General features: G+C 41.6%; 4 protein-coding genes across 4 annotated transcripts; 2 read left to right on the forward strand and 2 right to left on the reverse strand.

Annotated features, from left to right (window-relative positions):
* Positions 1-549: 549 nt before the first annotated feature.
* On the reverse strand, positions 550-5684 carry zmp:0000001088 (trypsin-3). The gene is made up of 6 exons (XM_068598383.1): positions 5630-5684; positions 5595-5597; positions 3173-3332; positions 2314-2455; positions 1964-2230; positions 550-723 (listed from the first exon to the last, which is right to left on the reverse strand). Exons 1-6 carry the CDS (start codon positions 5682-5684, stop codon positions 550-552), a joined length of 801 nt encoding a protein of 266 aa, XP_068454484.1.
* A 3512-nt stretch (positions 5685-9196) lies between these two features.
* On the forward strand, positions 9197-10743 carry LOC137800428 (trypsin I-P1-like). Its single transcript, XM_068597621.1, has 5 exons — positions 9197-9263; positions 9473-9626; positions 9761-9899; positions 10001-10255; positions 10516-10743. The coding sequence occupies exons 1-5, from the start codon at positions 9197-9199 to the stop codon at positions 10657-10659; spliced, it is 759 nt and encodes a 252-aa protein (XP_068453722.1). The 3' UTR covers positions 10660-10743.
* A 1603-nt stretch (positions 10744-12346) lies between these two features.
* Positions 12347-16814, forward strand: pink1 (PTEN induced kinase 1). The gene is made up of 8 exons (XM_068598431.1): positions 12347-12826; positions 13815-14090; positions 14213-14316; positions 14421-14606; positions 14905-15068; positions 15179-15306; positions 15808-16038; positions 16152-16814. The coding sequence occupies exons 1-8, from the start codon at positions 12467-12469 to the stop codon at positions 16434-16436; spliced, it is 1734 nt and encodes a 577-aa protein (XP_068454532.1). The 5' UTR covers positions 12347-12466; the 3' UTR covers positions 16437-16814.
* A 740-nt stretch (positions 16815-17554) lies between these two features.
* On the reverse strand, positions 17555-20317 carry LOC137800138 (tubulin alpha chain). The gene is made up of 4 exons (XM_068597179.1): positions 20208-20317; positions 19041-19263; positions 18794-18942; positions 17555-18706 (listed from the first exon to the last, which is right to left on the reverse strand). The coding sequence occupies exons 1-4, from the start codon at positions 20208-20210 to the stop codon at positions 17726-17728; spliced, it is 1356 nt and encodes a 451-aa protein (XP_068453280.1). The 5' UTR covers positions 20211-20317; the 3' UTR covers positions 17555-17725.
* Between the last annotated feature and the right edge of the window lie 572 nt (positions 20318-20889).

Genomic DNA, 20889 nt, shown 5'->3' on the forward strand with positions numbered 1-20889 from the left:
TCGTTCTTTTTTACTAGACGGGTTATTGTGGATTATCCACCACTTGTTTTTTATTCTTTCAACAGATTAACAGCAGACAGGATTCAAGTTCAAGCTTGAATTCAAGGGAATAGTTTCATATTTTGCAAAATGCATTTTTCTCTGATTTCTTGCAGCGAGTTATAGATCGGTACTGCTTTAGTGATCAATATGAAGCTGGAGCGTAGTTACTTTAATTTAGCACCAACAAACAACCGGCACATAAATAGCCTCCATAAAAACCACAACTTGTCATTGTTTTCACTTTGTTTTTGTTTTTCTGCAGATTAAATAAACACAAGAGGCGCTGGTATTCACATTTTCCACCTATGTCTTGATGCTAAGCTAAGCTAACCAGCGGCTAGCTTTTACACTGGTATCAATCTTCTAGCCTACAGGCAAGAAAACAAAAACATGTATTTTCCAAAGAAATGTGGACAAACGGTTAAAAACACAACATGTTAAATCAAAGAACTGCATTTGAAATAAAGAACTTTAAGTCTCCATTTAGTGCTCGTTTTCTCAGTACCATTATATATTATCCTCGTTGCACCTGTAGTAGCTGAATATGGTGTTGTCTATCCACCTGCGAAACTTGGCCACAGCAGTGTAGACGCCAGGAAACTGAGCCTCAGCACATCCTCTCCCCCAGGACACCAGGCCATAGACCCGGCCCTCACACACAAGCGGCCCTCCAGAGTCGCCCTGAAACAGCAGCAAAGAACGGCACGTCAGGGATTAATAATCTATATTTTTCTTATTGTCAAAAGATCTGTGAAGAGATAAAAAAACAACACTGAGTTGATCCTACTAGCAAGTATTGTCTGTGTAGCAACAAGTATAAAAAAATGCTTAATCCACGGGCCATAGAGCTCCATTGTTGTCCAATTGAAGCATTGTGTGACATGTTCTGGGTAGTTTATTTTGACTCAACACACATACACACCTATGGAAGCCAATTTCCGCCACACAAAAAAATTAAATTACTTGTTTTGTTGTATAAACAATACATATTTACATTTAAATGAAGGTATCGTAAAAACCAAAGTGATGAACTGAAATAACGTATTGCTTTTTTTTTTGTCCTTAATTATTTTTTTTAATTTTTTTTTGGTTCTAATTTTTTTTTTTTTTTGGTCCTAATTTTTTTTGTGTGTGTGGCGGGAATGGGCTTCCATACCCCATCCTGTTGCTGTAAACATTAAACATATGTGTATCCCGAAATGTGTTCAAATGTCTATTAATCCAGAGCTGAAAATAGTCGCCAAGATATGCCCAATTGTCTCAAGTAATAATAATAATAATATGTGAAAAGTTTGTTAGTATAAGTTTTGTTTTTTGTTGTTGTATTTTTGTAGTATTAAAAGTGAAATTGCTGACTAAGCAGAAAAGTTACTCCGTAACCTTGTCTCTTAAAATTCATTTTCGTATATAACGAAACTGCATCGTTGATTAAGTTTCGAGAGGAACATAATTGGATTTCATTTATTGTTGATATTTTGTAAAACAAATGACATTCTGATGGAAGCCCTTGGAGAGGAGGTTGGGGTGAATGGATGTGCCAAACAACGACACGAGTCCTTGTCAATGTTGACTTATTTCAACATTACGTCAAACGTTATGTACGTAGGTGACCGAATTATGATAACAAACCTACTTATTTTAAAGCCAAACCATGATCTTTTACTAAAGTGTGTGAATGTTAAGCGTGTGTTTAATACCGTGAACGTGACGCAGAAGAAAAGTTTCCCTCGTCAAGGAAATTGAGAATGCCGTGACGTTGAATGGAAATTTCTTTTTGTCAATGTTGTGCCACGTTATTGGATTATTATTAGCAACACATTCATGTTGAGCGGCCTCTTACGCTGCATTACATGCTGAGGGTGAAGATGTAACGTCGTGGACTGCAATATCCAAAATGGTGCCCGAAGCTCGGCCCTCTCACCTGACATGCATCCTTTCCGCCGGTACTGAAACCGGCACACAGCATGTTTTCTGTGATGCTGCCGTCGAAGGAGTCGCTGCTGTTGCACTGCTCCGTGGAGATGATGGGCAGCACGACGGTGCGCAGGGTGGAGGGGATCTGGCCGCCGCTGGCGCTGGTGAATCCCCATCCCGACACCCGACACATCCGGCCCACCGGTACGGAGGCACCGTGCCGGGGCAGCAGGGCGATGGAGACGTACCCGTTCAGATAGACCGGGGCCCTCAGCTGGAGAGATGGACAGTTTGATCAGTAAAACACAAAAAAAGATGGAGGAAGACACTTGAAGAATACACACTGATAGTTTGCACCTTTATAAGCATGATGTCATTGTTGGTGGTGACGGTGTTGTAGTCAGGGTGGGGGAACAAAAGCTGAGGAAGCATTTCTTGCTCCGTGCCCTCATAGATGGTTCGAGAGTAGTCTCCTGCCACTATCATCATTTGGTTCACTCTGCAGGAATAAAAAAGCTAATTATAGTCGTAATAAGTTGGAACGGTTCTTCAAGATCTATCTACAATATAGAGCATTGATGTTTGAAAACATATTTGCGTATGCAAATTAGTAATGAATAAATAGAGAGTTGCTCCTTGTCATGTTATTCCACATATGTACATACTGTGTGTATGTATGGATTTATGATATATGTATGTATGAAATGGTGTCTCAGCACTACAGTAAGGTTTTTTTATGGAAAGAGGCCAAAACTGATGACCCGCTGTCATTTAACAAGAAGCCGACGTCAGTGTGCTGTTGCTGTCAGTGTGCTAGAGTTGCTTAAACACCAAATATTGTCTTAAATGATTACTTCCTCACAAGCCAAACTCTTTGTAAATGGACGCGGGCCTTAAGGCCGTCATCTGCTTGCATCAGATTCCCGCACCACAGACCTCCATTGTTACTGCTGCGCTCGTATCCCTTTCATGAACTTTCCCTCAGTCTCGATAACTTGCTGAATTGCCTTATTTGATATGGCTCGAAAAATTACTGGATTATCTCATGAAACCCTTGAACACACACACTGACACAAAGAGGAGTCAAGTCGAGGTCATCATACGTCAGCGGGCCTGTTAGCATTGCGTACAACTTTCTTACAGAAATTATCCTAAGGGTTACATAGCTTTCATATTCAGCAGATGTAGATAAAAAAAAGAAGAAAGATTAGCTCACCCAATGTTACAGTGTGCTGCTGTGATTACCCAGAACTTATTTATCAAGGAGCCCCCACATAAGTGCTGACCTTGTGTTGTCTGTATGGACACAATGTACTTATAGGCATGTGGAACCGGTGCGTATCCTCCCACTATGCGTCCCCGTATCACCTCTTGACCTGTGAGGGAAATAAATCACAGCTTAGGTGGGATTTTAGAGAGAAACACACAAACACAGAGTTGAAACATTATTGCTGCAAGCTGCAGCGTCAGCGAGAACAATGAAGAGAACGCCGGCCGCCTTCAGAGCTCAGATGCTAACGCGGTTTTAGCAGATCAATGAAAAACAATCGCAGCTCTGCGGTGCATTGATTCACAGTAACGGATTAGTCTGACCGTCATTATCCATCTGTTGTTAACACGGGAGTGGTCTGTTTAAAAGCAGTCTTGAGAAGCAGCTTAGTACATTTACTCAAGTCAAGTGCTGTACACATTTGAGGTACAGATAGTACTTTATACTCACTTTATACACACTCATTTTACATACTAGATTAGGATTGCACATACAAATGATATGGTGATCTTGTAAAAGGTGATGTAGTATTACAGAATTAAATCTTCAAATAAGGTTTTACTGAATAATGAGTATATTTACTTTTGCTAATAATACTTACATACTTTTACTTCAGTAAAAGTGCCCATACTGGGATATACAATTGTACTTTTTTGAATATGTCTTCCACCTCCGCTAAAGATAGATTATTATTCTTTTTCAGTTTTACATTCTTAAAACGATTTAAAACATTTTTTATTACCACTTTATTTTCTACAATTAAAAAGTTGAGTGTTTTACAAACAAAAATTTGACTGTTCATTGACTATTCGCCATCAGAATTTAAAGCCTGGCATTAAAGAGCAGGCGTTGACACAAAAGACATTAACTGAATAAATGAAACATGAAAAGTCCAAACTTTTGAGACTTGGGGTAAAGTCCAAGACCCTGAGAGTAACCTGTACACATTTACACATTTTCAAAAGCTCAAAGTGTACATCACAGCAACAGTACTATTATTAGCAGCGTGTCCAGAGCGAAACGGTAACTCCATCTATTTAGACATTTATACACGGCATGGATTAGGTGTGAGATACCCATACATACAAACATGAGCGCTGAGAAGCGTTGTGTAGTGACTTTGAAACTAAACCTCCAACAATGTGTCTCCTAATCTGTGTAATGTGAGCTGAATATAATAGATTCTTGGTCGCCGCACACATTGCTAAACTGCGTGCTAGCTGTATGTACTTTGCTGCCATTAGTCCAGATTAACCTTCTTTTTTTTCCATCCCCAGTCTGCAGTATTGTCTAAGTATTGCCCAGTTATCCTGCAGAAGCATTCAAGATGTTTTTCAGGTGTCTCCTTTCACGTTTTTATCTTTGTGGCATAATTGCCAGGCACAAAAGGAGGTGGTGGTGGTGGCCACAATGACTTATTGTTGTTGTGTTGTTTGCCTTCATCTGCTGTCCCTGGTTTCAAGTTATATCGGTGAATAAGTACACTTTGAGTGACCTTTTGATTGTTAAAAGTTCTTTATCTAGAAATCTATCTTTGATGAAACTGAATAACATTGTGTATGTTACAAGGAATTCATATTTTAAATGAAGATTTGTTGTTTAGTAGATTGTGTGGACGTTGGAGATGCATGAAGAGGCCGGGCCGCTGCAGCAGTGACTCAACATTTATGCAGGTCGAGTCACGAGATGAGCAGACATGGCGCCCCGCTATGTATATATTATACGTATTTCATCTGTTACTGAAAATACTTCAGAAGCTTCAAATGAAACTTTAAAATAAAAATAAAAAGATCAGCAATTTCTGCAATCAGGATTATGGACAGATTATGTATCTTAATCAGTGTTATTACAGAAGACTTACTAACTGGATCCTAAATAATATCACAAAGAAAACGTCCGTTTAGGAACTGAAATATATATGTTTTTACATTTGTATAATTATAATTTCATAGTACAATTTATGCCAATTCAGCCATCGTCCTGTTACTCTGTCGGGGGGGGAAGGATGCCCAGATTAAATGTCTCTAAGTCACACTTTATTGTCAAAAGAGGGAGCATCAGGACTGCCAATGTCACAGCTAAAAGGTAGCACAGCTTTTTTGTGGAGGAACACGTCACACCAATCAACAGTAAAACTGTAAGTGAGCCTGAGAAGCTAATTTTCATCTGCTGTCCTCGGCCAGATTTATTTTAAAGGCAGCTCACTCGTTGGTGTAAAAGGCAACTTTGCAAACATTGACACAAGGGATGGAAATAACTTATAAGAAACACGATCATCCCCTTGACAGTGAATGCAGTATTTAATATATGAACCCCCCCAAAACTGTCATTTTGTGAGTCTGCATCCCGACATTCCTGTCGCAGTAACCGGCTGCACATTGGAGATAAAGAAGTCGTACTTACAGTTTACACCCAGGACTTCAAACAGGATACAAAGCACCAACGATGACATGTCCATGGTGAGACAATGGGGATGGAGAGCAGGGCGACTCTCAGAGTGAGGAATCACCTGCGCACTGCCGGTGTAATCTTAACGTGATGCCTCACACCTGCACTCTCGGGTTTCTTAGAGTTCCTTAGTTCCTATTTCCGTTTCCATAGTCACCTCCCTTGTCCCGGACCGATTTATAATTGAACCGCGGCACGGCCCGTGTCTCAACTCTTCCATGACTTACTCAAGCTGCCCTCGTTCATTTGATCGCCTCCGTTGACCGAGGTCACACAAAAGGTGAAGCTTGAACTTTGCGTTGCCAGATGTGTCATGCGGCACAGCGGCTCTGCTGTCGTGGGCCTGTCAGCTGCGTCCAATATTTGACAGATTGCAGTTTGCAACTGAAGTCTGAAGCTCAGTACACGGATCAAACGGGCTGCTATCCCACCTAAATGAAAAGGGGATACAGTACGGGTCTCTGCAGCTCTTCATCACTGCAGTTTCCTCTCACTTGTTTCCTCCAGGAAGGATTAATGAGGGTTTTTGGACAGATGAAAAGCTGCAGCAACGGCTTTTATATCCGACCACATTGAGCCGGCGCCGCTGCTCCACATCTATTCTAAGGGGCTGGCTGTCATTAACAATGGAGCAGAGTTCAGTCAGGTATTGTCACCGCCACAATCCCTCTGTGGAGTTCCTGACCTCCGCTGGCTAATAGCCCTCTCTGTCGCCCTCTGTGCTACTGATGTCTGAGCGCTCACGTCCCCAGAGTGCTGACCGCTGCCTTTTCCCCCACCTGGAAAAAGGTCCCCTCTTCCATCCAAGCGCTGTCATCATAGCACATGGCTGCCAGCGTTCTCACATTCATCCGTCTGGCAGCTTAGATTGGATTTCATCTGTGAGACTGTAAACTCATCCTGAATTATTTTAAATGAGCTGCAGTAGTTTTTTATTACGAAAAAAAAGGGATAATTCACGGCTCTGACTAAATGTTTCACTGGCAAGGAGACATTCAGATCAAGAGATATTCTTGTTTTACAGTCTTGAATGGTGCTGATGTGGCATCAGTGTACCGCTGTCATCACTTCCCATCATCTGCACTAATATCTGTGCTGGCTTCCTGTTGCATTTCCTCCTTTGGAGAAAAGGTTTTGAGTAAAAGATATATTTGGCGAGTCAAAGCAGAATTCCTATGAAGTTATATGATATGTTCTCATTCTCTAAATACTGCGTGTTGTACAGTTATACAGTAAAAGCTAATTTAAACAAAAAACCATTGAAACTACTTCTGTACTTCTGATCATTTATCGTCTTTCAAGGGAAACAAATATTGAGATGATGTGAGACACAATTACTAAATTGACAATAACAAGCAGATAAGTTTTAAATTTAAACATTTTAAATGGCAGCATCACATTTCTGTTGTACTACTATATCTATCCTTACCTTAGAAATTCTCCCTCATTTGTATTCCAATAAAGAAATGTGTTGTTGTCTCACATACTTTGGTGAAATGTGTATATTGTCGGCGACCTGTGTGCCTCTCTTCTTTCATTTCCGTTGTCTTGGTTTTATGTATTGTATGTGTCCTAACGTGTGATATTGTTTTCACGTGGAACTACTCGTGCCGCTGTATTGTATCTTCTCTGGAAGAAGATATCTCATATCCTCAAGGTGACCTTACTGGCTAAATAAAAAATCACTCGTAGAACTAAAGGCACTAACTGGAACCATCACGTCTGGGTTTTGGCTTTTCTCCGTAGGAGAACATGTTTTGGTTCCTGGTAGAAACTTGAATAAAAGTTCCACCTGGAACTATCACAGCGAACAATAGTCTTGCCAGTTAATTCAGTCGGCGACGTAAAACGAGCCAGCTGATATCGCGTGTGTCTGCCACCTCCCTTCGTAGGTCCTCTGGGAGGAGGAGGAGGCCGACAACACAGCACGGCAGAAGGATTACGTATCCCACCTTCGCATCTGGGATTTCCTCTTGATCCAACGGGAAGAAATGAACAACGTGGCTCTTTCTGGGTATATCTTGTTGAGATATCTTGTCTAGATGAATGACATGCAGAATAGAATGACCCAAAAGATGCTTTAAATCAATAGTAATTACAGCAGAGGTAACTAGAAGTATCTGAACAAGCATTCGGGGCCACTTTTTGGGCCATAGTTGTAGTAACTAATGTGCTAAACAGACCTGGCTGTAGTACAATAGTGGTGCAACGCCATGTTAATTGTTGGAGATTGTAATGGAGAGAACTGAATGAACTACCAGAGAATAATCTGAGTGTCAAAACTGAAATATTGTTTGAATTTCCTAAATATAATTCATATCTTCTACCTGGTTTTGGTCAGTTTCAACGTGTATGTGGACACTCTTTGTATCACAGCCAATCACAAGACGCATTAATGTCGGCAATGCAACTTTTTAAAGCACACTGTTAAATTGATATGGTGAGTGTGTTGATTTGTAAATGAGACACGTGTTTGTATAGTAACATGAGATGAACTACAAATCCCAAAGTGCACTGCTGTTCATCGACGCATTGATTTCTGTCACTTTAATTCTTTATAAAAAAGAAATGGTATCCACTACATCAATTAAATGAATACAAGCTCATTTAATGACTTCAACAAGGTCATAACGTTTAATCTTTTCACAATATGGTGATGACCGTCTCGAGGCGTTCCCATCTCACATATCCCAAGGTGCAAGCAGAAAACTAGAGCGTTTGAGTCATAATACACAAGAAGAACTCCTCAGCTTTGTCACGTTGTAGGTCACTTTCATTGTTGCAGCGTGAGATAAAACGGTACAAAACGAGACGAAAAGATAATTTTCACAAAAGATTTGGACAAGAATACATTTACTCTATAAAAGGCAACTGGAGAGAACTGATCCCACCAGTTAGACATCCTCTGAAGGCTGCCGTGTTTGGGCTCACAGGTACGTAGAAGTTGATTCAAATCTTTAATAGTAAACTCTATTAGCAATTTATTTTGTGGAAACAATGTTAAAATTGTACCATTTATTTAATCCAGTGGTTGTTACATGGGGGGTACGTGGAGGTACTCCATCCATTCAGAAATCCTTTGAAAACAGTAATTTAAAGTTCATAAACTGAATTTGAAATATTGTATAATAAATCAGGCCGTGTATTATCTTTTTTTAGGAATCACCTGCGCACATCCAGAAATGTTTTGCGCTGGTTAGGGGGTAATTGGCTTGAAAACTATTTGACTCAAAAAAGGTTGAGAAACACTGATCTAGTCCATCTAGTTTCAAAAGAAATGGTGACTTAGAGTAGAATAGATCAGTCATCATTATTAATCCATTAATCCAGAAGAAGCTTATGAAATTCTGTAATTTACAGTGAAACATTTACATCTACAAAATGCCTCATACATAGTCGAATGAGGGATCAACTGGGAGGGGAAAGGGAAGCAAAGATGTACATGTGTATTGCCTAACCATGATTAATAACTTGTTTCTTTGTATACATTCTTTCTAAAAAAAAAATGTTTCAGCATTACAGATGACAAGTAAAAACATGGCTGCGCTGCAAATCTCTACTGTGCTGTTTTTGGCAATCTCTGTGTCAGGTAAGTTGCTCAATCACAACATGTACATTCCTGAGTGCAGAAGAAAAGGTGTGAACACCTGCTCGAGATGAAGAACCTTATGTTGAAAGTGGCATCTATAAAACACTGGCTGATGTCAGGATGGGGAAAAAGACTGTATCAAGATTAATGGCAATACCGAAAAAGAAAAAAAAAAGAAGTCACAGGGAACCTGTTCTCACTGTCTCCAGAGACATTTACACAGAGGATCATTGGGGGACATGAGGTCGAGGCCTACTCTGTCAAACACCAGGTCTCCTTGCAGTCCAGGGATGGAAAACACTACTGTGGAGGAACCTTAGTGCACCTTCAATGGGTGGTCTCTGCTGCCCACTGCTGGAGACCGTGAGTACTGACACCAGGCAGTTACAGGGACACACTGACTTCTTGAAATCTGAAATGAAAATTGCATTTGACTGTATTTTCCATTTAAAGGGGCGATACTGAATTACCTTACCTTATCTGTGTTTGCACATTAGGAGCAGTTATATGAAGGTGGTGCTAAGTGAACACAACCTGAAGTTGACAGAAGGATTTGAACAGGTCTTTGATGTAATACGGATATATTTCCACAACTACGAGTACAAGACATTCAACAACGACATCATGCTCATGAAGGCAAGTATAGGAGAGCCAGTGTGAAACACCGGGGCTCTTGACTAATGCATACAGTCTGCATTATTGATTGTAATTGATGAACAATGGCATCTGTGTTACAGCTGGATAGACCAGCAACGGAGAATAAAAATATCCAGCCAGCCAATCTGCCAGACGTGAACATTCCTCTAGGTCCAAATGACATCTGCACGGTCAGCGGCTGGGGTGTGACGCAGATTTACAATAACTACCTCTCACCTGTGCTCCGTTCTGTGGACGTGCAACTTATGCCTTTCTGCTATTATTATTACTGGGGGATGATCACTCCAAACATGTTGTGTGCTGGATCTCGAAGGGGAGGCAAAGATTCCTGCCAGGTACAGCATTTTATTTTTGTTGTTGCATGGTCTGTGGTTTTGGGATTTCGTGTTAAATGCTTTCCCTATTGCCTTGCATACTAAACTGCATACTAAATAGTATTTAAGTGCAAATATCTCTACCACCACATCTGTGTAGTGCATGTTATCACCACTACCTTGATCCCCCTTTTCATTACTGCTTGTATCCTGTTTCAATAACTATATCAGATTCATTTTAGTTTGTTCATCATTTCTAATTGTTATTCTTTTATCCACAGGGTGACTCTGGTGGTCCTCTTATTTGCAATGGCAAATTGGAGGGCATTGTTTCTTGGGGTATAAGCTGTGCAAACCCATACTACCCTGGAGTCTACACCAAAGTGAGGAACTACGTCAGTTGGATCAAGAGGATGATCGACTAAACCTAATGAACGCCTAATGAACGCCACATTCAATTTCAAAACAAACAGCTGATTTGCACCATTTGGTCAATGGCCTAGTTTGTCACAAATGACTCTCTTTGTGTTCAGTACTAATTGTCAAGTGTACACACTTAGTGTAATTGAAATTCATAATGTTAGGAGCCGTGGTTATCAGTCATCTCTAGATTTTTCCAGGTTTCCTGAAAAAAAGGGTTGATATTCATTGATTTTTATTTGTCCATTGGCGTGATAGAGAAATAACATACAGAAATGAATCCGTTGTTATTATTATTACTGTGGTAGGTGTAGTACATATGTTAAAGCAGTATAGAGCTGGGCAATGTGGTTCAAATTAATGATAATATTTAATTCACAAGCAGCCTTATTTATTGATATATTTTCAATGCATACCAAACTCCTTGGCTCTTTCCTAAAGTTATTACAAGTACTGAATGAATGAGTAAAGCCTTCAAATTCACATTAAAGATTAGTGATTTCTCTTAGTTGTTAGTCACATGACTCATGTTAGGTGGTTGCATCAACTCTTTTAGTCAATAATTCTCAGTCGGTATCCCTGACTTTTATTACAAATGTTGGCAAACGTACAAAAGATGATAAATGAAAACACACGAAAGCAGAGAAATGCAAGCAGAGACTATATTACACAACTGCTTTATTCATCAACCATTTATTTTCATTTTGTTATTAACCTTCCTCTTGTGTTAGCTTTCTAGAAGCATCTCTTGTGCTAATGGATCGGTGCAGAGCATGTTTTAATCAGCTGTAAAATACACTAAAAACAATGATCTATCATCTCATTTGTTTCTCAACTCTTCGTTACCTTGTTAGGCTTCCTTATCCATAAAAGTATTGTTGTATGTTTTAATATTTTGGTGTGTGCTTTTTCTTTGTCAGTATACCCCTCAATTTCAATAAAAGAAATGGTAAAATGAACCTCAAGAGAATCATACAAATGAATTATAAGGTTGTTGTGTTACCTAACTATTACTGAGGGGTATTTGAACACATCTCTCAAATAAATGTGTTTTATTATTTTTTTATTTTAATATTATTACCTTTAGTAACATCTATGGTGTTACGGGTCAATTTCGACCCATGTATATTTACCTAATTATTTAAATTATTTATTTGTTTTAGCAATGTAACTAGAATACAAACACAAAATGAAAAGCAGAACCTTGACATTGATTGGGCTCAAGTCTCTGAGCTTCACACACACATCTACTGATGAATAACACTGTGCAGTTATCGAGACGATCTATCAAGTAAACATCTGTAAATGAGCTACTAATCCTTTGGGTACATATTTCTAATGCAAGACATTTCATGGATCTGCAGGAATCCTGTCAAATGAGACGAGAGAAGTGGGCTAGTTGTACTAATACTTACAAAGAAGCACAAATAAAATGTAAATAACGAATGTTGCAGATACATTACGTACGTGATGCAAATTCAACAACACAAACACTATTACACTACTTAAAGTAAAACAATAAATATACCAACATGTAATTCATCGCCGTGCAACGTTGAATGTGTTTATGTTGGGAAATTCGAGTTAATTGCAACTTGAACGACCATTACGTTGCAGTTTTCTGTGTTTCTTCCCAATTGACCTACATAAATAACGTTACGTCATCTCTGCGCGACTCTATTTACGTCCGTCATTCTCGCGCATGCTCAGTAACAGCCGTTGTGTTTACCATAACACTGTCCTTGCATGAAGGTGTACCCGAGGTGAGGACTGTCTGATACGATTTTTTTGGGGTACCCATCCGGGTAAATTATGTCCGTAAAACACGCTATCAGCCGGGGGCTGGAGTTGGGCCGCTCGGTCTTCCAGCTGGGTCTCCTCAAGTCGGGCGGCCGATTGGCAGCGAAGCTCCGAGCGGACCGTTTCCGTGTCGTCGGCCCGTCGGGCCGCACCGTACAGCCTCAGGCTTTCCTGCCGTCCCGGTACCGCTACTACCGCACCTCGCTGAGGGGCCTGGCCGCACAGCTCCAGTCCGCCGGCTTCAGGAGGAGGTTCGGCGGCGGGTCCCCGCGCAACAGGGCCGTGTTTCTGGCTTTCGGTCTCGGTGTGGGGCTCATCGAACAACAGCTGGAGGACGACAGGAAGAGTGCGGCGACATGTGACGAGATCCAGGTATGATGTCTCCTTAAAGTGTTGCTATTTAGTAACGCTAACGTAGTTTTTGGTTACTTGGTTACTTGCTATTCAGTAACTCTAACGTAGTTTTTGGTTACTTGGTTACTTGCTATTCAGTAACTCTAACGTAGTTTTTGGTTACTTGGTTACTTGCTATTTAGTAACTCTAACGTAGTTTTTGGTTACTTGCTATGTAGTAACTCTAACGTAGTGTAACGTTACTTTACTGAAGTATTTTCTACTACTATCAACTTCTAATCTACTACATTTAACTATAATATTTATTACGGTGATTGAATGTACACAACACAATTTCAAATTGTAACACAACATACAATGTGTACAACATACAATGTGTACATTGTTATACATTATATATATATATATATATATATATATATATATATATATATATATATATATATATATATCAAAATAAAATTTCAAAATAAATTTCAGTATTGTGGGAATAACAATATAATGTGTAATACGACATTCTATATCCTTAATATTCTCTACAGACATTTTAGTGTAATTAAATGTGTGTACTGTTGTATTCCCAGTTACTTTAGTAAAGAATTAGAGTAGTTTTACCACAAGTTTAGTATTGCGAGTTATCAAAGGTTTTATTGAGACTTGATACTCAATCGAAGTTGCCCACCCGCTCTGCAGTAACTACTGTTTTTACTACAACTTCACTACAACTACTACTTTCACTGGCAGTACTATTACTACTACTACTAATGTGATGCTTTTTAAGTCCTTGCCAGTTGATGTGTTTAAGTTTGTAAAAGCCTACAGTTTATTATGTGTTAAGACATATTTATAGTGTTTAAGATCCCAACACTTTATTGAATTATATAATTAATTAATTATATATGTATTGGGAGGTTTAATCCATGAATAAAGATCATAGGATAGAACGTGAACACCTCTACCTTTTTGCATCTTCATGTTTCTGCAAAATATTTCTCCCCATTTGCAGGCGGTGTTCAGGAAGAAAAGATTCCAGAGGCCATTTGAGCCATTAACCTCTGGATATAAACTGGAGGATTACATTATTGGGAATCAGATTGGGAAAGGCTCCAACGCTGCCGTGTACGAGGCTGCGGCTCGGTTTGCACCTCAGCAGAGTAACGGCAAGTGCTCATTGATTGAGCTGGGAGAAGAGGAAGACGAAGGGGAGACGAAGGCTCGATCTCTGACATGCTGCTCGCTGAGAAACTTCCCGATGGCTGTCAAGATGATGTGGAACTTTGGGGTCAGTATTCTACAGTATTGTACACTTTTACCCACAGCGTTAGGTGTTGGTCCATTGCAACGGATGACAAGAACAAATCAGCACTGACAGGTAGTTTTGATGCCATTTTCTTTTTTTTGCAGGCGGGATCGTCAAGTGAGGCGATATTAAAATCCATGTCACAGGAGCTGGTGCCTGCAGGCCCCCTGGCCTTAAAGCAGGAGAAAGAAGAAATCACTCTTGATGGGTACGTGTTGAACTTTCAGTGCTTTTTATCAGCCATTCCTAGACCCGCGGTCCTGAACAGGGTGTCGGACCGATGCTGAACTGCTGCGATATCTCTACATGCAGACATTTTGGGGAAATCCTACCCAAAAGAGTGTCGGCACACCCGAATGTGATCAGAGTGTTCCGGGCTTTCACGGCGGACGTCCCATTGCTACCGGGTGCCCAGGAAGAGTATCCAGATGTGCTGCCTGCCAGGCTCAACCCTGATGGTCTGGGCAACAATCGCACTCTTTTCCTCGTCATGAAGAAGTAAGACCTGCCATAGTTCACCCTCTTGCAATGATTTAAAAACAATCAGTCAATCATACCACGAGCAGTCGTAATCTAATGTCATGCTGCACAGTCGTGGGTAAAGTCTGTTACCTGCAACTCTGACAGCTCTCTGTGCAGTAGTCTTGCTACAAAGAGGCATTTTTGATGAGCAATACCTGTCAGTGCCAACCACGCTGATATATGTTGCTTTTTCTTGTGAATGCTTCACAATTTCAGAAAAACTTGAGGCATCCAGTTGAGTAGGACTAATATGCTGTCTTCTTCTGTGCTATAGCTACCCCTTGACACTGCGACAGTACCTGGAGGTGTCCACGCCCGGCCGCAGGCAGGGCTCTCTGATGGTGCTGCAGCTCCTCGAGGGGCTGGACCACCTGTGCAGACAGGGCGTTGCTCACAGGGATCTCAAATCAGACAACGTGCTGCTGGAGTTTGACTCGGGTTAGATCGATATTCATTTAGCAGGAAAACAACCCAGACATCAATTAAAAATCTGATTCCATCAGTTCTATGTAAAAAAAAAATGTCATATTGATTTTGCATTTCTGCAGACGGATGCCCTCGTTTAGTGATTACGGACTTTGGCTGCTGCCTGGCGCAGAGTGACTCTAATCTACAGCTGCCATTCAACAGCATGTGGGTCAACAGAGGAGGGAATGCCTCCCTAATGGCCCCTGAGGTAGGCATGAGTAGTTATTGATAGACCTTTTTACAGTTTGCAAACAATGGTGACGCACACAAGTGTTCACGTGCAGTCTGGCAATGAATGTAGGGTAATGAGCAATAGCTTGTCAAGTTATGCAAGGGCATTAACCACAAAATGGTTTTATTTAGATGTTTTGCTTATGGTCCGGGTGAAAACCCCAACATGCGCACTCATATTTTTCATGAAAAAGGGTCTATTTTGATTCAGTAAAAGAAGAATCGCCAACAATTGCAGATCGGTCTATAAGAGAAACTTGTTCAAAGAAGAAACAAAGCATTATCAGTTGTAGACAACGCATATCTAAACATGCCTACATGTCTAAACACACACATGTATAATATTTTTGAAAACGTACAACAAAAGGAACGTATACATACGACAAGTTTGACACACCAAGAAAAACAACCACTTGTACAATATTACAATGCATTACAGTTAATCTTAATATTACGATCACGACGTGTCTGCCCAAAGGTGATCACTGCAGTTCCAGGGTGCGGTGTGGTGATTGACTACAGCAAGGCGGATGCCTGGGCAGTGGGCGCCATCTCCTATGAGATATTCGGGGAGCCGAACCCATTCTATCGAGCAGTGAGACTGGAGAGCAAGAACTACCAGGAGGAGCAGCTTCCTCCTCTGCCCTCCGATGTTCCAGCTGACGTGCAGTTGACGATCCGATTCCTCCTCAGAAGGAGCCCAAGCAAGGTAACATAGGGCCTCTTTGAGATCTTGAAATCCTTTTCAAATAACAAAACATTCTGATTCACGTACAACTAGCTCTGCTACAATACTTATGTGTGTCAACTATCGCTCTGCAGCGCCCCAGTGCCCGCGTGGCAGCTAACATGCTACATCTTAGCCTCTGGGGACGGAAGGTCCTAGCCAACCAGGACAGTGTGGGCATGAAAAAGCTGGCCGATTGGCTCCTGTGCCAGTCGGCCGTTGTTCTCCTGAAGAGCTGCCGCGGACCCAGCGGGAACATGGTGGAGGCGGAGCTTCAGAGGAGCTTCCTGTCCAACCTGGACCTGGAGGACCTGCGCACCGCTGTGGGCTTCATCCTGTATGGGCGAGAGCAGCGCCAGGCCTGCGTTCTGTCAGAATAGATCCACTCCCACTCATTCAGACACACAGTTTAGAGGGACAAAGATATGAATTGATCGGGAGCCTCAAGTTAAAACTCGCTTTGAATTTCACTTCCACGTCCTTGTGTTGTCTGTAGCTGCTCAGATTTCTCATCTTCATCTCCTAGAATTGTGTTGGAGAAAGAACTTTATTGTCTCTGGTATCTTTTCTAGAATTATTGTCAACACCAAACAACTAAATTGGCACAGGGATGGAATGTATCAATGTGTTTCATTTATGAGAGTGAATATTTTCTTTTACAAGCTCTAATGCACTTTAGATATTTGCTCGGAAAGACCCAAAGCTACAGTTGTTGTTCCCTGTGTGTTGCATTGAAATTGGTCTGTGCACTAAAGGTTTCGGACTGATGAATGCATGAAAAAAACAACCCCGACACTACATAGTTATTGCAATGATAATGGTAGTTAGTGTTGATCGTGCAGATTATTGACCGACTTCGAGGGTGGGATTTAGTTTCGTCTGTGTTCCTGTGGTTTGCACTTTACGTCCATGTTTGCTCTTGCACAAAGCCGTTATGATGGTTTACTGGTGGTTTGTTTGTTGCAAACGTTTTACTGTGTATATTCCAGTAGATGATATACAAATCATTTGAATTTGAAGATTTCTTTAACCCTTCACACTTAATGATACTTATATAATCATACCAGGCATAATAACAATCATTATCACGTGGACAGTGAGGGATACAATACGGTGTGCACATTTTCATATGAGAGATGGTGAAAAATATTTTAGATGCATGTCGATTTTTTTCAGCTGTTTCAGAATAAAAGCACCTGTCCGAAAAGAAGTATGAATCATAATTACACATCCACAAAAAGTCTGACCAAAAAAAAGCGCACTTTTTTTCTGACTGATTTTTCTTTTTTCATAATTGTAACTTTTTTTTTGTCATACTTTTTTTTTCATAATATTGACTTTTTTATGTCATACTTTTTTTTCCTTCATAATTCTGATTTAATAATTCTAATGAAATAGTTCAAGATTATGAAGGACAAATAATCTCCAACTGATCTTGTTTCCGTCGGTATTGACACAAATATTTAAAAAAAACAAGTGATAAATAACACAAAACAACTTTACTTTGCAGAAACTTTATTTAGGACAGAGCCAATCTGACATTGTGATGTCCTACGACTCTGAACATACGCATGCTGGTAATGAATGAGACAACAGACACTTTGGAATGTGCTTAGGAACAAATTCAATAATTTGTTTAATGTTTAACTGGTGCTTATATATATCCCTTTCAATATTCCTCTCCCTCTTCCTCGCCCTCTCCCTCAACAGAGTCGACTCCAACCTCCTCATAATCCTTCTCCAGAGCGGCCATGTCCTCTCTGGCCTCAGAGAACTCTCCCTCCTCCATCCCCTCGCCCACATACCAGTGAACAAACGCACGCTTGGCGTACATCAGATCAAACTTGTGGTCGAGCCGAGCCCAGGCCTCTGCGATGGCGGTGGTGTTGCTCAGCATGCACACGGCCCTCTGGACCTTGGCCAGGTCTCCACCAGGAACCACAGTGGGCGGCTGGTAGTTGATGCCGACCTTGAAACCGGTGGGGCACCAGTCCACGAACTGGATGGAGCGCTTGGTTTTGATGGTGGCGATGGCGGCGTTCACATCTTTGGGCACCACGTCGCCGCGGTACAAAAGGCAGCACGCCATGTATTTACCGTGGCGGGGGTCACATTTCACCATCTGGTTGGCGGGTTCGAAGCAGGCGTTGGTGATTTCCGACACCGAGAGCTGCTCGTGGTACGCTTTCTCGGCGGAGATGACGGGGGCGTAGGTGGCCAGAGGGAAGTGGATGCGGGGGTACGGCACCAAGTTGGTCTGGAACTCCGTCAGGTCGACATTGAGGGCGCCGTCGAAGCGAAGGGAAGCGGTGATGGAGGACACGATCTGGCTGATCAACCTGTTGAGGTTGGTGTAAGTGGGACGCTCGATGTCGAGGTTCCTGCGGCAGATGTCGTAGATGGCCTCGTTGTCCACCATGAAGGCGCAGTCGGAGTGCTCCAGGGTGGTGTGGGTGGTCAGGATGGCGTTGTAGGGCTCCACCACGGCGGTGGACACCTGGGGAGCCGGGTAGATGGAGAACTCCAGCTTGGACTTCTTGCCGTAGTCCACGGACAGACGCTCCATCAGCAGAGAGGTGAAACCGGAGCCGGTGCCACCGCCGAAGCTGTGGAAAACCAGGAAGCCCTGAAGGCCGGTGCACTGGTCCGACTGAGGGAACAGAGGGAGATATTTGAGATACACAGCTATAGCTTTAATTTAAAATCTGGAATGAATCCATCCTGACATGTTACCCACCAGTTTGCGGATCCTGTCCAGCACGATGTCGATGATCTCTTTGCCGATGGTGTAGTGTCCGCGGGCGTAATTGTTGGCAGCATCCTCCTTACCAGTGATCAGCTGCTCAGGGTGGAACAGCTGGCGGTAAGTCCCAGTGCGCACCTCATCTATAGGGAGACAGACCCAATAAAAAAAAAATTAAAAGGGTTTGACTAAATCAAATCACGACTACAACATGTTTTCTAGATTTAATGAGTGTGTTTACCGATGACAGTGGGCTCCAGGTCCACAAAAACGGCTCTGGGGACGTGCTTTCCGGCTCCAGTCTCGCTGAAGAAGGTGTTGTAGGAGTCGTCTCCCCCTCCGATGGTCTTGTCGCTGGGCATCGTTCCGTCCGGCTGGATGCCATGTTCCAGGCAGTAAAGCTCCCAGCAGGCATTGCCAATCTGGACGCCAGCCTGACCAACATGGATGGAGATACACTCACGCTGGGGGTGGGGTGGTGGGAGAAAGAAGCTTCGGATTAATGAATTAACTATAATCCACACAATAATATTCCGTCTTGCGGTGCTGACAAACCACAACCATTGCTGCTAATTAAAATGGAGGATTGTCTTGGAGATCTTCTTTAAATGGATGATACAGATCACCACAAAACATGCTTTGAATGATTAGTCGCTCAGTGCATGAAAGGCTTTTATTACACCAGTATATTATTTATGATTGCATGTCTGACCGGGGTTCAGTCTATCGTTTGTTTTACAAGCACTCATTCTTTTTCTGCTGCGACATGAGGCCGCCGAGGATTACTGCGAAGAGGATTATCTAGGTCACACACGATGCAGAGCTGTCTCTTTAAAAAGACTCATTCCCAGTGACATTTACGTGTCATTTCAAATTGGGGGTTTTATTCCTCTACAGAATAAACATCAGCTGTGTAGTAAAGGTTACTTCATTTTATGTGACACACAAGGACAGAAAAATCATCATTTCACATACAATTATCTTCTGAAAAATGGACAGGTGAATTGATGGAACTTATAACAAATAATACAATCTTATTTACAACTTTTCTTAATACCCAAATAGGCTTTATATACAAACTGGTACGTTACTGTGGAACACATGTTATCTAAACAGATTTAGACGAGTTATGTGGGAAGAGGATTAGGTAGGAGTTTGTTGTGCAGGAAAGCAGGGGGGGGGGGGGGGGGGGGGGCGTCATCTCATGGAAAAGAATATGGACAATTAAACAATTTATAGTCGTTATGGTCTGCAGAATATGTCGAGACAACAAATGGTACATTTGAAGAAATTTTCGTGTAGGAGACTAATTTTCCTCCCCATCCATTTTCATTCAGCTTAGGCAATCGATACACAATCCATCTGGGAATACAACTTGCTAAATTATATTTTTTAAAAGCGCACTTACCATGATGGCTTGTCGCTATTATGCAATGTAACGAGACAAGTCTGAGGAGTGTTCGCGTCGGAGGTGCGCGGTGTCTGAAGCGGATCTGCTGACGCGGACGCGCGCTCTGCCTCTGGAGGAGAGCAGGAGAAGTGCGCAAGTGAAGCCTCACCGCTTCCCGTAGCAGTAACTGTTTCACGACCACGACCACAACAACCAAAGAAACTGTGGCTGAGAAACGACTTTGACCCTAAAACCCTCATTTGGAGGAGATGTTGATGATTTGGTGCAGCGGGCTACACACGTCCATTACAACAGATTCAAATGCATATTATTTTATGCATATGTTATCAACATGTACATGATTTTTTTTACATGACTTCACATTAATATTTTACAATAAACAATGTGAAATGAATGCAGGGCGTGGCTATTACAGCCATGACTAGTGTGTACTGGACACGAGCTGCGTCATCCTGACTGCATCCCGACTGATTTAGTTATGTTAAGTTGAGTGATGTCAAATATGTCCATCTAAATTACTGTTTGTTTGTTTTTTAAATTATTTAATCGTTTGAACCAGATAGCGTTAGTTGTATAGGTCCGGTTGCCATTTGTGTAATTTTGGAACCGGAATCTGGATTTAAAGTTAATTTAGAACGATTATAAAAACCTACAAAGTAGATTTTAACTTGAAAATGTT

Source organism: Clinocottus analis, unplaced genomic scaffold (assembly GCF_023055335.1).
Source record: "Clinocottus analis isolate CAN_PGR_092001 unplaced genomic scaffold, fCliAna1.0.p SCAF_4, whole genome shotgun sequence".
NCBI lineage: Eukaryota > Metazoa > Chordata > Actinopteri > Perciformes > Cottidae > Clinocottus > Clinocottus analis.

Excerpts from the sequence above, each read along its gene's own strand:
- LOC137800428 (XM_068597621.1), top strand. The coding sequence starts at position 9,197 with ATGACAAGTAAAAACATGGCTGCGCTGCAAATCTCTACTGTGCTGTTT. Across the intron at positions 9,264-9,472 it reads TTTGGCAATCTCTGTGTCAG|AGACATTTACACAGAGGATC; the intron begins GTAAGTTGCTCA and ends CACTGTCTCCAG. Across the intron at positions 9,900-10,000 it reads ACGACATCATGCTCATGAAG|CTGGATAGACCAGCAACGGA; the intron begins GCAAGTATAGGA and ends TCTGTGTTACAG.
- pink1 (XM_068598431.1), top strand. The coding sequence starts at position 12,467 with ATGTCCGTAAAACACGCTATCAGCCGGGGGCTGGAGTTGGGCCGCTCG. Across the intron at positions 14,091-14,212 it reads AGATGATGTGGAACTTTGGG|GCGGGATCGTCAAGTGAGGC; the intron begins GTCAGTATTCTA and ends TTTTTTTTGCAG. Across the intron at positions 14,317-14,420 it reads GAAGAAATCACTCTTGATGG|ACATTTTGGGGAAATCCTAC; the intron begins GTACGTGTTGAA and ends CTCTACATGCAG.
- LOC137800138 (XM_068597179.1), bottom strand. Across the intron at positions 18,943-19,040 it reads CCTGGAGCCCACTGTCATCG|ATGAGGTGCGCACTGGGACT; the intron begins GTAAACACACTC and ends GTCTCCCTATAG. Across the intron at positions 18,707-18,793 it reads TGGACAGGATCCGCAAACTG|TCGGACCAGTGCACCGGCCT; the intron begins GTGGGTAACATG and ends CTGTTCCCTCAG.
- zmp:0000001088 (XM_068598383.1), bottom strand. The coding sequence starts at position 5,684 with ATGGACATGTCATCGTTGGTGCTTTGTATCCTGTTTGAAGTCCTGGGT. Across the intron at positions 2,456-3,172 it reads GCAGCACACTGTAACATTGG|AGTGAACCAAATGATGATAG; the intron begins GTGAGCTAATCT and ends TTATTCCTGCAG. Across the intron at positions 2,231-2,313 it reads ATGACATCATGCTTATAAAG|CTGAGGGCCCCGGTCTATCT; the intron begins GTGCAAACTATC and ends CCATCTCTCCAG.